This window comes from Ammospiza nelsoni, chromosome 25 (assembly GCF_027579445.1).
Source record: "Ammospiza nelsoni isolate bAmmNel1 chromosome 25, bAmmNel1.pri, whole genome shotgun sequence".
In the NCBI taxonomy this organism is placed as follows: Eukaryota; Metazoa; Chordata; class Aves; order Passeriformes; family Passerellidae; genus Ammospiza; species Ammospiza nelsoni.
In genome coordinates this window covers 269,600-284,261 of record NC_080657.1, presented here as the reverse complement: position 1 = coordinate 284,261, position 14,662 = coordinate 269,600, and the positions used below count along the sequence as shown (strand labels likewise).

At 64.9% G+C, this 14,662-nt stretch overlaps 1 protein-coding gene across 1 annotated transcript in view; it reads right to left on the bottom strand.

The window, feature by feature from the left end:
- Positions 1–13,510, bottom strand: part of AHDC1 (AT-hook DNA binding motif containing 1) — a 50,185-nt gene extending 36,675 nt beyond the window's left edge. Inside the window, exon 1 of the mRNA XM_059488799.1 lies at positions 13,336–13,510. Coding sequence (XP_059344782.1) covers positions 13,336–13,471 — 136 coding nt within the window. The 5' untranslated portion in view covers positions 13,472–13,510. The remainder of the gene's footprint in view (positions 1–13,335) is intronic.
- Between the last annotated feature and the right edge of the window lie 1,152 nt (positions 13,511–14,662).

Here is a 14,662-nt window from a genome sequence, read left to right as displayed (position 1 = left end):
CAGTCCTGACACAACTGCACGGCCCCGATGCCCTCCCAACGTGGGCAGCCACCTGGCTGAGCTGAGATAAGAGCAGCCCATTGGTCTTGTCAAGTCCCCAGTGCCATCAGCTCTCGTCAAGGTCCCCAGGCCCCCATGTCCCACTTCCTCCCTTCCTCCAAGCCTGTTTTTTGGCAGCACATGGCCTCCCAGAGCCCTGCTGAGATCGTGCTTTGCCCTCGCCTGCCTGCCAGACACGGGTCCCTGGGTGGCCAAAGGACCTTTAGGACATGGGCCAGTGGCAGTGCCAGAGCCCTGGCCTTGCTCTTTGCCACCTCCCCGGTGCTGGAGGGCTCCTGCTGGAGCCGGGGTGGGTGAGCACAGCCCTGCTTGCCCCGGGTGGGCACGGCAGGCTCTCAGCAGCTCCGTGCCCGGCTGTGTGCGGAGCCCCCTTGCTGGAGCGCGTGCACGCGGGTGTCTGGGTCTGTCACAGCCCGGTGAGCAAGTTAATCTCAGGCTCCCTGACACGTGGAATAAAATCGCGATCCCATAATGGAATTCATTCGTCTTCCTGTCCAGGCAGAGAACAAGCCCTCCACTGCCCGCTGGGGCTGGGCCAGGCCAAGGTGGGCAGTGCCCAGCTCCCAGCTGGGGTCCCTGCCTGTGCCACCCTCTGCCTTGCCACGGGACCACACTGGCACTGCCGCAATGTTCCTGAGCGCAAACCCACAAAGGTGCCAAGCACTGGGTGCCCCAAAGTGTTCCCTCCCCAGGGGACATCAGCCACATCTGGGGGCAGCTGGGGTCACCAAGGAGGGCTGAGCTCCCTCAGGGTGAACTGGGGTTCTGTCCTGCTGGAGGGCAGACATAGCACTCATGAAAGGGAAACGGAAACTGAGGCAGGCAGCGGTTTTGGGAAGGGGCTATCCAGGTGGCACAAAGGGGACAGGGGAAGATGTCCCTCTGTCCTTGTGTCTGTCTGTCTCTGCTGCTCCTTCTCTACTGCAAGTGCCATGGCCAGGCCTGGTACAGAGGGCCCATCCCAGGGACTCTGCAGGGATGGCACCAGCTGGGGCACTCATGGGTGACCCCAGCACAACCCTAAGGACTGCCTCATCCGCAGCCTGGGGTACAAGTAAAGGGGAAAATCTCAGGAGTGTGGGCAGGGCAGGAGGCCACAGGGTTGCCATGCTGCTCTGTGCCTTGTTTTCCCTCTGGCACCCACACTGAGGCCACCCCCAGGCAGGAAAGTGGCCCCGCAGTGGCCAGTAGAAGAGGAGGAGGAGGAGGAGAAGGAGGAGGAGGAGAAGGAGGAGGAGAAGGAGGAGGGCTGCTCCTTCTCGGGCACACAAAGCCCCTTTCATAGGGGCTGAGTTTGGATTTCCTCTGCCAGCCCAGCACCTCGCTCCTCCTGCCCTGCCAGCAGGGCTGTGGTCAGAGGGGGAAGCTGGCGGGTGGGACACCTGGGGGGACACAGGGACCTTCAGGTGGCTTCATCCCTCACCCTGACCATCCCCATGATTTTCGCCTCCTGTCAGCTTTTAATTATACCCCTAATAAAAGTCGTTTTGCAGGGGAACAGGAGCTTTGTTGCTCAGGAGCTCATCTGCTCCTGCTGCTCCTTTCCTGCTTTAGACTGTAATCCTCAGCTGGGGACACTGCAATTAGCCACCATGGAGCTGGGCACCGTGTCACGAGGATTAGGGCTCCCTTCGGAGGGGAGCGGGGGGACCCAGCCCTGGCGGGGGCCGATGGCTCTTTGCAGGATGGGGTCTCCCCACTACAGCCCCCAAAAGAGGGGCACGAGCGTAAGAGCCCCTCTGAGCCAGGCATGCCCCAGCTGATCTGCTCTGGGCACCCGCTGCCCTGTGCCCTGCCCTGCATCAGCGCCACTCGGATTTTTGGGGTGCATGGGACCCTCACAGCCCCTCTGCCAAACCCCTGCAGTCCCCCATGCAGGCAGGCCCAAGCAGGTCACCCTGCCGGGGGCCGGGTGGCTCTGTGACTCTGGGGACAACAGTGGGGCTGGGAGGACCAAGAGGAGCCTCAAGCCCCAGCTCTGCATGCCTGTGAACACTGGTGCCCGTCCCCAGGGCCCTGAGTCCCCGAGCGGGGCTGAAGGGGGAAACTGAGGCACAGGGCACCCGGTGCCCACGGGGCACACGCTGAAGCTGGAGAAGCTGCAGTGGCACCGGTGACTGGGGTGACACTGCTGCAGTTTCGGCGGCGGGGGACCCTCGGGCACGTCTCCAGCGCGGCAGAGGGGTCGCTGGACCCCGGGAAGGCCCCGAAAGGAGCCCGCGCGTGGCTCCCGGTGCCTGTCGCCAGTCAGGCTCGGCACGGGGAGCGCGGGCGCTCGTTAGCAGCCTCTCATTAAGAGCCCTCCGGGAGGATGAAGGTACCGGGGGCACCTGCACCTCGGTTTAATGAGCTGCAGCACCATTAAATGTTGGAGGGGACCTCGGGCACGGTGGGGGTGCTGGTGCGGGGGCTGCCCCCACGCTGACCCCCACCCAAAGCGGGGTGGCCGTGGGAGAGGAGGAACGCGGGGCGCTGAGCCACGGTGACAACTGAGACGGCGGGGGCAGCTGCTGCCAGGGACACCCCGAGCTCCCCACAGCGCCGAGCGACACCCTGGGGACTCAGCCCTCTCCAAGCCAGCACCCACGGGCCCTGCACAGAGACAGAGACCGTGGCCAGAGTGGGACAGCAGCGCCCGGCACCACAGCACCTCTGGAACCTCAGGGCGGGCACCTTCCCACTCGGGGTGCCCCCAGACTGAGCAGGGGACTGACATCCTGTCCCCAGACTGAGCAGGGGACCGACATCCTGTCCCCACGGGCCTCACCAGCACCCAGAGCCCCCAGTGCAACCATGAAACCACAGCCTCACACAGCACCCGGAGGGCACCGCCGGGGGGATCTCCGGGGCACCCGCACGGGCTCGCAGCGTCCCCGGCCCCGCAGGGTCCCCACGCTCGCACCCACCCGCGTGGGGCTCTCCCTCGTTAATGTTTACTCGGGCTCGTTAGCGCCAGCACATCGCCATGGCAACGCTGCAAGCTGCGCGCCGCCATCCGCGCCGCCGCCGTGAGGCTCGGGGACGTCCCCGCGCGTGGGGTCACCGCGGGCACCCACCACGGCCCCGGGCATGGGGGCCGGGGGACACGGTGGGGACACAGCCGGGCTCGCCCCCCCCCGCGGGATGGCACGGCTCGGTGTCACCCTGCCCGGTGACAGCACCCGCCGCTCATCCCAGAGCGCCGCCGCCACGCCGGGGCTGCAGGCGGGCGCTGCCAACACGCCTGGGTGCTGCATTATTTATAAACTGGAGAGCAGAGGGCTCGGCAGCAGCTGCAGAGCCCTTGCGGGCCACCCTGCCCGGCGTCACGCAGCCACCGAGCCCGGTGGCACCGCAGCCCCGGCAGCCAGGAGGGACGGCAGGGACAAGGCTGCCTGTGGGGCTGGCAGAGCCACGGGGCACCCAGATGTCACCCTGGCGTCCCCTTGGACATTGAGGGCGGCTGGGGCAGCACGTGGGGATGCCTGGTGTGTCCCTGTGTCCCCTGCGCTGGCACAGCACCCCAACCTGCCTCCTGCCACCCCAACCTGCTCTGAGCCACCCCAACCTGCCTCCTGCCACCTCAGCCTTCCCACTGCCACTCCAGCCTGCCTCCTGCCACTGCAACCTGCTCTGAGCCACCCCAGCCTGCTCTGAGCCACCCCAACCTTCCCACTGCCACCCCAACCTGCCTCCTGCCACTTCAGCCTTCACACTGTCACTCCAGCCTGCTCCTGTCACGACCTCCCTCTTGCCACCTCAACCTCCTCCCTGCCCCCCCAAGCCGCCCCAGCCCGCTGTCCCCCCAGCCTGCTCCTGCCCCTGCACGGCCTCGCTGCAGATGGAGCTGGGTGATGGCAGCAAGGGGTGTCCCCGTGCCAGCCCCCCGGGCACACGGCGAGCACTGCCAGGAGGATGTGGCCCCAGCATTTTCTCCCACCACGGGCTCTGTTGGCTACGGCAAACAGGTTTTCCTTAAGCTTTGCAGAATCCACCCACCTCCTCCCCCCCTACGAGTCCCACCTCCAGGCTGATGGGGAGAAGGAAGGAGGGGGGTGAAAGGCTGAATTGGGGCTTTTAATTTTTCATTATTAATTTCCCATCGACGCCGAGAGGCACCGGGGCTCTCTGAGCCGCCCCCAGCATCGCCCCCCGCGCTCCCGCGCGCTCTCCCGGAGCTCTGCACCGGCTGAAGCCGAGCCAGGCTGCCGATAGGATTAATTCTGCATGACTGCCCATCTCCGCGGGGGGATCTAAGACCCTCAGGCCTGCAGCAATCTTTAAAATTCCTCCAGCCCAACTTAATTCCCTCTTCCTGCAGAGCTGGCGCATCTGCTGCAGTCAGGCACGGAGAGAAGGAGACGGAGGGAGAGGGGGGGACGACGGGCACCCAGCACCGCCGCCGGCTCCGGCGCCAGGCGGTGGCCCTGCCTTGGTGGTCGTGGTCCTGCCTTGTCACCGTGGGGTCACCCAAAGCCGTGCCAGTCACGCATCCCATCCCTGTGGGTGGTTTGTACTGGGGATGGGGGAAACTGAGTCAGAGTGGGGCAGCCCTGGATGCAGGGTTCCCCCCTGTTTCCCCCTAGACAGGGGATGGACACAGCCTCCTAAACTGTTGCCACCTCCCTGTCCCTGCTGGGACTCCCCAAAGCAGGAGATTGATGTAAAAATGGGGTTTTCCACCACCTATGAGCTCTGCCTCTCCAAGCAGGTCTCATTCAGCCCCCCCGCCCACTCTCACCTTCCGCTGTCCCAAAGGACAGACTCCCAGGGTCGAACATCCTCTGGGAGCACTCAGGGAGCAAGATTCCCTGGATCTTGGGATGGCTCATTAGAAACAGAGCTGCTGCTTGGCAAAAGCAGCGTGGGGGAAAATCTCCTGTCCTCAGCCAGAGGACAAGCACCCAGCGTCCCCCGGTGTCACCCAAACCCGTCCCCATCCCCGTGGGACGCCCTGCCCGCTCAGCCACCCCCGGGCAGCGTCAGGACAGGGAGCCCGGCCACGCCGGGGGCTGTCCCCCCCTGGCCCCCGCCATGCACCGCGGCAGCCCGGGCACGGTGGCGTGTCCCCGCTCTGAAGGCTCAGCCACACCGAGCCGGCAGCCGGCGGGCAGGGCTAACCTTCAGGGGTGATGGGGACAGCCACGGCGGGATGGAGGCACGGCTGGGGGACGGATGGATACAGCCACCGGGCTCCAGGCCTGCTGCACCCACCATCCGCCCTCCCGAGGCGCTGGGTCCAGGAGAACCATCCCTTCTGCCTTCCTGCCTCCAAGTTGCCCGGCTCACCAGGCAGCTGAGGAGCGCAGCCCAGCCCAGCTGCTGGCGGAGCTGCGGATACATGCATTTAAATCACTTATATCTTTACTTTCTCCTGCGCTGGCTGTGAGATGGGCTTTTTTTTTGCATGCGTAATTAGGGGGTGGAACAGATGGCGGAGGGTTCGTTTAAAGTAATGCATCCATTAAAATAACCTTCGCTGTCGGGGACTGCGCTCCGACAGGGGCCTGTTTCACCGGGGGTGGTGGGGAGGGTGGGGGGGCTTTGTGTGCTGAGGAGGGGGGTGTTGGACATTGGGAAGGGGGACGGAGCGCACATTCCCTGTGGGATGCATCATCCTGGATCATGGGATGAAGGATACGCCAACCCGTGTTGTCATGAGAGAGCCGGGGCCAAACTACGATCAAACTGGGGGCAAACTGGAATTGAACTGGTACTCTTCAGGGCTCAGTTTCCATGGCAATGTGGTGGAAGTGAGATGGTGGGGACGCAAAACCCAGGTTGGGGAGGATGCCAACAGTTCTTGAGGCAGACATAGTGCTCGTGGGTACCCTGGGGTACCCTGTCCAGAGCTGCTCCCGTGGGGACTGTGCCCACGTCTGTCCCCCACCCACCACAGAACCCAAAATATGCCTGAGGAGGGCATTGCCACGCAGCACCAGCCCTCTCTCCTGCTTCAAACCCCAGGTTCCTGGGAGAGGCAGGAGGGCTTTGTTCAGGCACCGGAGGAGCGGAGGCCAGAGAAAGCAGGAGTGCCCTGCCAGCTCTTGTGTTTCACTCCCAAGGAATGCCGGGGAGGGGAGGGGAACGCTGCTCCCCGCCTTCCCGCCCCGCTGGGCGCCCAGCCCGGCTGCAGGGTGCTGGGGCTGGAGGAAGACGAGGGATGAAGGATGGGGAGGCGGGCGTCGCGCGGATGCCGCGGTCCCACCACGTGCGGCGGGGCTGGCAGCGGGTGGGCTGGGGAGGGAGGCAGAGAGGGGGGACACGCGGTGACACACACCCGGGGTGACACACACCCGGGGTGACACACACCCGGGGTGACACGGCCATGCCAGGCACTGCCTCGGCTGGAGCAAATAATGCTGGGCAAGAGCTGCTGAGCAAATGTCACACCCCTCTCTGGAAGAAAGGAGGAGCACCCGCCAAAGGAAAGGAGGGGTACCCACTAAATTTGGGGAGTCCAGAGAGGCTGGGGAAGAGGATGGGGAAGGGTGAGAGCAGCAGTGGTGCCAGAGCCACCCAAGCGTGTTCAAATATTTAGTGTGCACTTGCAAAGGTGCTTCTGCTGCCTTTAGGGCATCGCTGCGTTGGAAGCATCAGAGAGGTGGGAACTGGGGGATGGGGAGCAAATGCCAGGGATGTGCTGCAGGGGGGTTTTTCTCTTCCAGCTGTGCTGGGAAGGCCAAGGCACGGCAGCCCAGGAAAGGTTGGGCTAAGCTCAGCTTTGCCCTGAACCTGGCATCTGCCTTGTTGCCCCCTCCCTGGCCACAGCTCCCAGAGCCCATGGGACTGCACATCCCTCCATTCTCCTCCTCCTCCTCCAGCCCCATGAGCCCTGCTGGTTCCCCACATTCCTGCTCACTGGCACCCTCGGGTGTCCCCAAGCACTGTCATGGCCCAAGGGACAGCTGGTGGCTCTGGCAACGTGGCACGTGACATCCACAGCAGCGGTGAAGTGCCGAGGGAGGCGATGTCAGGTGCTGGGGCAAGTGACCAAGGGGACACGAGGGATAGCAGGGCTTGATGGGGATCCCTGCAGAGGTGCCAGCAGCCAAGAGGGGATCATGGCAGGACGTGAATCATGGGGTGACAGGGGTCCCCAGGCCAGCAAGGTCCCCAGACTCTCCGTTTTGACCTCTCCCGCCCCACACACACATCAAGGATCAGCACATTCTGCTGTGCTGGCAGAATGAGGGACGCTGGGGTTTGTCCCATTCCCACATCGTCCTCCGGCCACCAAGCTCTGCCCCACCACCTGCCCTCCCGCTCACTGATCCGAAATTCCCCCTGCTCACCCCTGTCCTCTCACCTGCCATCACCTCCCCACCAAACACCAGTCTCCCCTTGCCTCTCTGGGCGTTTCGTGAGCTCCCTTTGGTGCACCCCAGCACAGTGAGCTCTTCTCACTCCCAGCCAGCAATCCGCCGGGAAAAACCGGTCCCAAAAACCTTCCCCACATCCGCGCCAGCTCTGCGGGTCTGGGGGGGCCGCGGCTGGCCCCCTGCTCGCCAAGAACAATAGCGCCTTGTTCCAGCCCGGCTCCGTCCTCTCCTCCCCGGGCAAAGCCCTGGCCACTCTCACCTCTACGTTCCTCTCGCTGTTTCCCAGCTCCCTCCTGCCAAATCCCCGCTCCCGAGTGCTTCTCCTCCCCGCGGGTCCATATTAAGCTACATTCTCCTTTCAGCTGGGTGGAAAACAGCAGTAATAACCATGTGGAGAGAGCCGTGCCCCCCACCTCCACTTCCCTCCCACTTTGGGGTTCAAATTTCATTTCAGCAAAAAAGCTTCCCCCGCCTCCAATTTCTTCCCCCAAACCGAGTCGCTGTCGTCGCGTCTGATCTCGGCAGGGGCCGTATGGATGCTCAGCTCCTCCTGGTTCAGGATCTGCTGCCAATCTGGACCTCGCAAACTGGTTGTCACACAGCTCCCGCCTAGCACCTCCCTCCCAGCAGTTATTGTCCCTCCTCAGCCACCCCAACCCAGCTCACTCTCCTGCCACCCTGCTCTCTTGTCACCCTTCCATCCCGTTTCACTGCCTCCTTGCTCCTCTGTCACCCTGCTCCACTGCCATCCTAGCTCCCTGTCGCCCTGCTCTCTGCCACCCCTCTCCCATGGCACCCTGTTCTCCTGCTCCCCATTCATCCCATTCCTTGCCACCCTGATTGACTGTCACCCTGCCACCCTGATCCACTGTCACCCTGCCATCCTGTTCCCCTGTGACCCTACTCTCCCCATCCCCCTGTTTTGTTGTCACACACTCCATGCCACCCTGCCCTTCTGTCACCCCTCTCCCAATGCCATCCTCACTCCCTGTGCCACTCATCTGGTGCTCCACAGGGTGCTCGTGCCCCTGCTTCTGCTGGGCACATCCCGACCAAACCAAACCAAACCAAACCAAACCAAACCAAACCAAACCAAACCAAACCAAACCAAGCTGCCGACTTCACCAGGCAAGATTTATTCCTGGCGTTTTCCCGGGGGGCCAGCAGGGCTGGCAGCTGGCAGGGAGCAGAGCGTCCCTGCTGCCTCCAGCCCAGCAGCCTCCCTCTTTCCTGCAGCTGAGGAGCTCATCTCCCTCGCCCAAGGCGCTCCATCCTCCTCCAGATATTTTAGGCCCAGGTTTTGCAAGGAATGTTCAGGCGCTGAGCCCAAGCCGATGCGCTGAAGTCAGCAGGAGGCGAAGAGGGAAGAGGGAAGAGGGAAGAGGGAAGAAGAGAGAAGAAGGGAGAGTGTGCGTGGTGCTTGAGGCCCTGGAGGCGGCAGCTGAGGGATGGGATGGGATGGCATGGCATGGCATGGCATGGCACGGCATGGCATGGCATGGTATGGCATGGCACAGCATGGTGCTCCCTCTGCCTGAAGGTGGTTTAGCAGTGGGACGGGCAGAGAATTGGAGCTGGAGGATGCCAGAACTCCTTCCCTCTCCCTCTGAGAGGATCAATACCACATTCTGCCTCTCCTCTGTCTGCCCGCATTGTGCCAGGCCAGGCTGCACCAATGCTCTCCCTCCAGCATGTCATGGGATTTGGAATGGGAAGGGGGATCCCCAACACTGCCAGTCCCCTTCACTGGGCAGGAGAAGGAGATGTTTTTGCCAGGGTGGTCTCCTGCAAACACCTGCCCAGACCCACCTTAGCACCCAGGATCTCCAAGCCAGCCTCATCCCTGCACATCAATCTTTGCCTGCACACCAAACCCTCCCTGTGCACATCAATACCTTCCTCTGTACCAAACCCTGCCTGCAAACTAAACTCTGCCCATGCACACCAATCCCTGCCTTGTACACCAAATTACCTGCACATCAAACCCTGCCAGCCCACCAAGCTCCACCTGCACACCAAGCCCTGCCTGCACAGCCAGTGTCTCCCTGCACACCAAACCCTGTCCATGCACCCTACCTGCATACCAAACTCTTCCTGCACAGCCAGTGCACCAAACCCTGTCCACACACCCCACCTGCACACCAAGCCCTCCCTGCACACCAAACCCTGTCCACACACCCCACCTGCACACCAAGCCCTCCCTGCACACCAAACCCTGTCCACACACCCCACCTGCACACCAAGCCCTCCCTGCACACCAAACCCTGTCCACACACCCCACCTGCACACCAAGCCCTCCCTGCACACCAAACCCTGCCTGCACAGCCAGCACCGCCGACGCTGCCCATGCACGTGCTGACAGCTCCCACTCGCACTCCCCTTCCCGCTGCACCCCCTGACCCCCGGCATCGCCCCAAACACCATCACCTGCGGCACCGGGCATCACCTGGCAGCACCAGGGCAGCCCATGGCCCCCGAGCCCGCTCCCGGCCGAGGGAGTCCCCGGCACACGGCAGCCCTGTCCCGGCCTCGCTGGCAGCCGCGGCCGACGTGCTCCGACAGGTGAGCCCCCGGGGCAGCGTTCCTGCCCGGGCCGGCAACTGTCCCCACCGGGCAGCCGCTCTGCCGGCGTGTTCCTTCCAGCACGTCCCTCCCTCCTTCCCTCCGCATGCAGCCTCTCTCGGCCGGCGAAAGGGGGGAGCCGACAGATTTTAATGAGCTCCCCGGAGGCATCGCTCCGCACCCCCCATCCTCCCGCCTCTTCCCGCGCCCGGGAACCGATGCTCTGAAACACAACCCTCGGTGGCAAGCCTGGAAAAAAACCACAGGGCACATTTCCCCCCGCCTTTTCCCTTCCCTCCTCGCCTCCCCCAGCTTTTTTTTGCTCTCCTGCCGATGCCAAAGACCCAGCCGGGCTCTTGTGCTTTCACTCGCAGCTGCAGCTGCCGATTTTCGCTGTAAGCCCTTGTGCCTAGAAGGCCCAGAGCGAGGGATTCTGGGACGCGGTGATTGAAGACAGCACCAGCACGGAGACCATTGCTCAGACTTTCCCTGTCTGTCGCCCCAACGCTCAACCCACAGAGAGGGAGGGAAAAAAAAAAAAAAAAAAAAAAAGAAAGAAAAACGGAGGGAAAAAAAAAAAAAAAAAAAGAGAAAGAAAGATGGAGAAGGGAAAAAAACCCCACCGGACTGGCGCTCGCCCCTTCCCACCCACGCCATGAATGCGCTCGGCTGTGCCAGCGCTGAGCACCGGGCAGGCAGCACACAGGGATGGGCTGGGCCCCCCAGCCCTGTGACACCGAATCCAGCACCAAATCCCACCACAAGCGCGCTGGATCCCTCCCACTGCTCAGCCCACTGTACATCACCCTAAAAACTCCCAGTGGGGAGCTAAGCACAGCCCAGTTATTTCCCTTTTGTGTTATTTTTAAGGAAAATAATAACAAGGCAGCTTTCGAGCCAGTGTCTGCAGCACAAGGTGAATATTGGGGTGTGGGTGCGAGGGGTGGTGACAAATGAGCACGATGCCAGGTCCTCGTGGGAAGCTGAACGCTCACCACAGCACTGTGCCTGCCAGGATGTGCCCCAGAGCCAAGCAAACACCCTGGGAACACGTCCCCGTGTCCCCACTGCATGCAGAGCCCCCTGAGGAACAAGGTCCCCAGCACGCTGGGGGTCCCGACATGCCTGGGAAGGCGCCATGGGATCAAATCCCTGCCCTCCAGCACGGGGCCAAGGCACGGCTCAGCATGCGCCCCGAGGCAGAGCGGGAACAACTCCAGCCGGGACGGACGGACGGACGGACACGGACGGGAGAGAGGGAACCAGGCTGTGACCCCGTGCACCCCAGTGCTGGCAGAGGAGGGGCTGTGCCGAGCATCTCCCGGCCGGCTGAGCCCTCTCATCCCCAAAAGCTCCCCCAGCACCCCCGGCTCCCCCGGGAGCGCGGCCGGAGCGCACGGCGCATCCCGGCCCCGAAGTTTGGCGGGCAGTGGGGCGGGGAGGGGACGGCGGTGGGGGAGGACACACATCTGCGACGCATTCAGGGGCCATCCCGCATCCGGGCCGCCCGGCCACAGCCCGGCATCCAGCCGGCCGGCCCCAGGGGGGAACGCTGCCATATCACCAGGCAAAAATCCCCCCCACATCCCTCCCGCTCCTGTTACCGAGCCCGGAAGAAGGAAACAGCCCTCCCCACCGCTGCCCTGTTTACCAAGAGCTGGTTCCAAGCACTCGGGAGAATAGCAGGAGCATTTCAAGGCCCTGTTTCCACTCGGCTGACACACACTATTTATAGAAGCCCACAATTCTCCCAGAGCTTTCCTCGGGATCTCAGCAGAAATAGCCTGCCCCGGGTCTCTGCTGCCTCCTCTAAGGAGGCCAGGGCAGCGCCAGCCCCCCCAGGCTTCCCGTAACCTTCCATGGGCTTCCATAGCTTCTCCTCTGCCGGCCGCCCCGCTCGGGGATGTCCTTGGCTACCCCGCGGCCGCCACGGCGCCAACCCCGCTCCCCCAAAGCACCTCCGCCTCCTGCCCGGCCGCTCCGGGAGGGAAGCGGGCCGGGGCTGCCGGGGGGACGCGCCGGGAGCCGAGCGAGAGCCACCTCCCGCCTGACTGCATCGGAGCGCGGCAGAGCCCCGGGGGACTCGCACCGGGGATGGAGTTGGCCTATTCAGGTTACAGAGACATGGCAGAGCGGAATTTGGCGCCGCGCCATCCCTTCTCCAGCCCCCCCTCCGCCCTCCTCTTCCACCCCCCGCTCCCCACCACCACCACCACCCTCCCCTGCAAATTCCACAGCCCAGCAGGAGAAGCCAGTGTAAGGGGACACCTGGGGGGGCGAGCAAAGGGGGAGAGGCTTGGGAGGGGGGCCTCGATTCAGACCACGGGGCCCCGGTTTGGACCACGCGCCCCCGACCCAGAGCACGCCGGCAGCAGGGTGGGAAGGAGAGCGGGGCAGGATCCGTGCCCGGCGCCCCGGGGGTTCGCTTCTGCTCTCTGTCACGCCAGGATAAATCTGGAGTGACTCCACCGCGCGCTGTGGCACACAATGAGCTCACCCCGCCGCTTTTGGGGGGCTCTCCCGGCAGCCGCGGCCGGGCGCGCTGCACGCACGAGGCCACCTGGTCGTGGGCACGGCCACGTCGTCCCCCTAGCACATAAACAAGCGGGGACTCAGGTGTCTCCACCTGCGCCGGCCTTGGGGACAGCAAGCGCGGAGGGTCTGGCGTCAGCGCGACCCTGCGGGTGACTCCAGCCCCCGTCGAAGCCACCGCGGTCCCCCGTGGTCCCTGTCGCCAGCACCGAGGGGCCGCGCGGGGGGGCGGGGGGGGGGGGGGTAAATCAGCTGATCGATAAAAACAAATCAGAGGGGGATGACAGGCACGGGAGTAACAACCGCTCGCCGAGCCCCGCGCCGCGGACCACGCAACTTCACCGGCGGGGCTGGGGGAGCCTCCCGCACGCCCCGGGCCCCGCAGCCTCCGGGGAGCGCCCCCGCGGGCAGCCCCGCTCCCCCGGGCCGGCCCGCCCGGGCACGGCGCTGCGAGGCTGCGCCCCGGGGGTGCCCCCGCGCTCCGGGGAGCCCCCCGAGCCCCCCGCGCCGCTGACAGGCTCTGCCTTCTAGCGGCCGGAGCCGGCTCTGACAGCTGTCACTCACCGCTCGCACCCGGGGGGGCACGGCCGGGGGTGTCCGGGGGGAGCGGCCGAGCCCGCGGCCGCGGCAGCCCCCGCGCCGTGGGGGGCTCGCCCCGGGCCCCCGCGCCCGCGCGCCCCTCCCCACCACAAGTGCCATTAAACTCCGGCAATTTGGCACCAACTCGCCGCGCAACTTCGGCGGAGGGGACGGCGCGGGGGGGGGACACATGCACGCGACACGCCGCCTCCTCCCCCCCCCCGCTCTGCCCAAAGGGGGTGTCCCGAGCGTCCTCCCCCCCTCCCAGCCCCACACAAAGGCGGGGGTCCCCGGTACTCACCCGCCGGCTCCTGCGCTCCGCGCCCCTCGGAGCCCGCCCGCTTGGGGAGGCTCCTGCCGCCCGCCGGGGCTGCGTCCTGACCGGCCGCGGGGGTCCCGGAGCCCTCGGCACCGCTCGCCACCTTCAACGAGAGCATTTCCAGCGCCTCCTGCTCACATTCTCCCCAGGCAACTCCGCTCCTGCCAGCCCGCCCCCTCCTCCGTCCCCTGCCTGCTCTTTCCTCCTTCCCTCTCCCCCCCTCCACCCCTCTATTTTATTTTTTCCGGGATTTTCTCTCCCCTCTACCGCTTAGCTTATTTTTTCCCCCTTTTTTTTCCTTTTTTTTTTTTTTCTCCCCCTTTTTTTCACCTTTTTTTTCCCCCTTTTTTTCCTCCTCTTTTTTTCTCCCCCCCCTTCGCCTCTCACACACACACAAAAGGCAGCGGAGCGGGAGGCGGAGGGGAACCGACCTCCCCTCTGCGCCTCCGCCGCTCGCCGCCTGCGGAAAGCAAAGAAAGACACAGCGCAGCAGAGCCCTGGCTTGCCGCTGCCTCCCCCCTTCCTCCTCCTCCTCCTCCTCCTCCTCCCTCCTCCTCCTCCTCCTCCTCCACCACCACCTCCTCCCTCTCTCTTGCCTTCTGCCGCTCCCGGCTTTGTGGGGGCTGGGATAAAAGGGGGGGAGCAGAGCCGGCGGCCAGGCGCGCCCAGCCCCTCGCTCCTCTCTCGGTGCGCGGCGGGGACCGCGGCTCCGCTCCGCTCCGCTGTCAGCGGCACGGCCAGCATCCGGCACCCCGGGGAGCCGTGCAGCACCGCCGGGGCATGCCGGGCCTTGTAGTCCTTCCTTTCCCCCCCTCTTTTTTTCCCCTCCTTCCTTCCCCCCCCTTTTTCTCCTCCCAGTCGCTGCGAGGCGCGCAGGGAGGGGCGCAGACGGGCGCGCGGCCGCCGAGCGCCGCCCTGGGAGGGGGCTCCTCACAGACAGGGGACACTTTGGGGGAGACACCCGGGGCACGGTACCCCCCCCGGGCTGCCCCCGCTCGCCGCGGTCCCGCCGGGATGCGCGGGGCGTTGCTGCCCTCTCCCGGGGTGCGCCCGCACTGCGCGCCCCCTCCTCGGGGAGGCAGGGTTTGGGCACACACACAGGGCTCTCTGCAGCCCCCTCCCCACAAACTGGGGTGCACGGGTTCGTGGCTGTCTGCAGGGCAGCCCCCCTGCGCCCTCGCGCACCCCATGGAGCTGAGTGTGCCCAGTGTGCCCATGGAACTGAGTGTGCCCATGGAACTGAGTGTGCCCATGGAACCTGATGTGCCCATGCAGCCCAGTGTGCCCAGTGTGCCCGTGGAACTGAGTG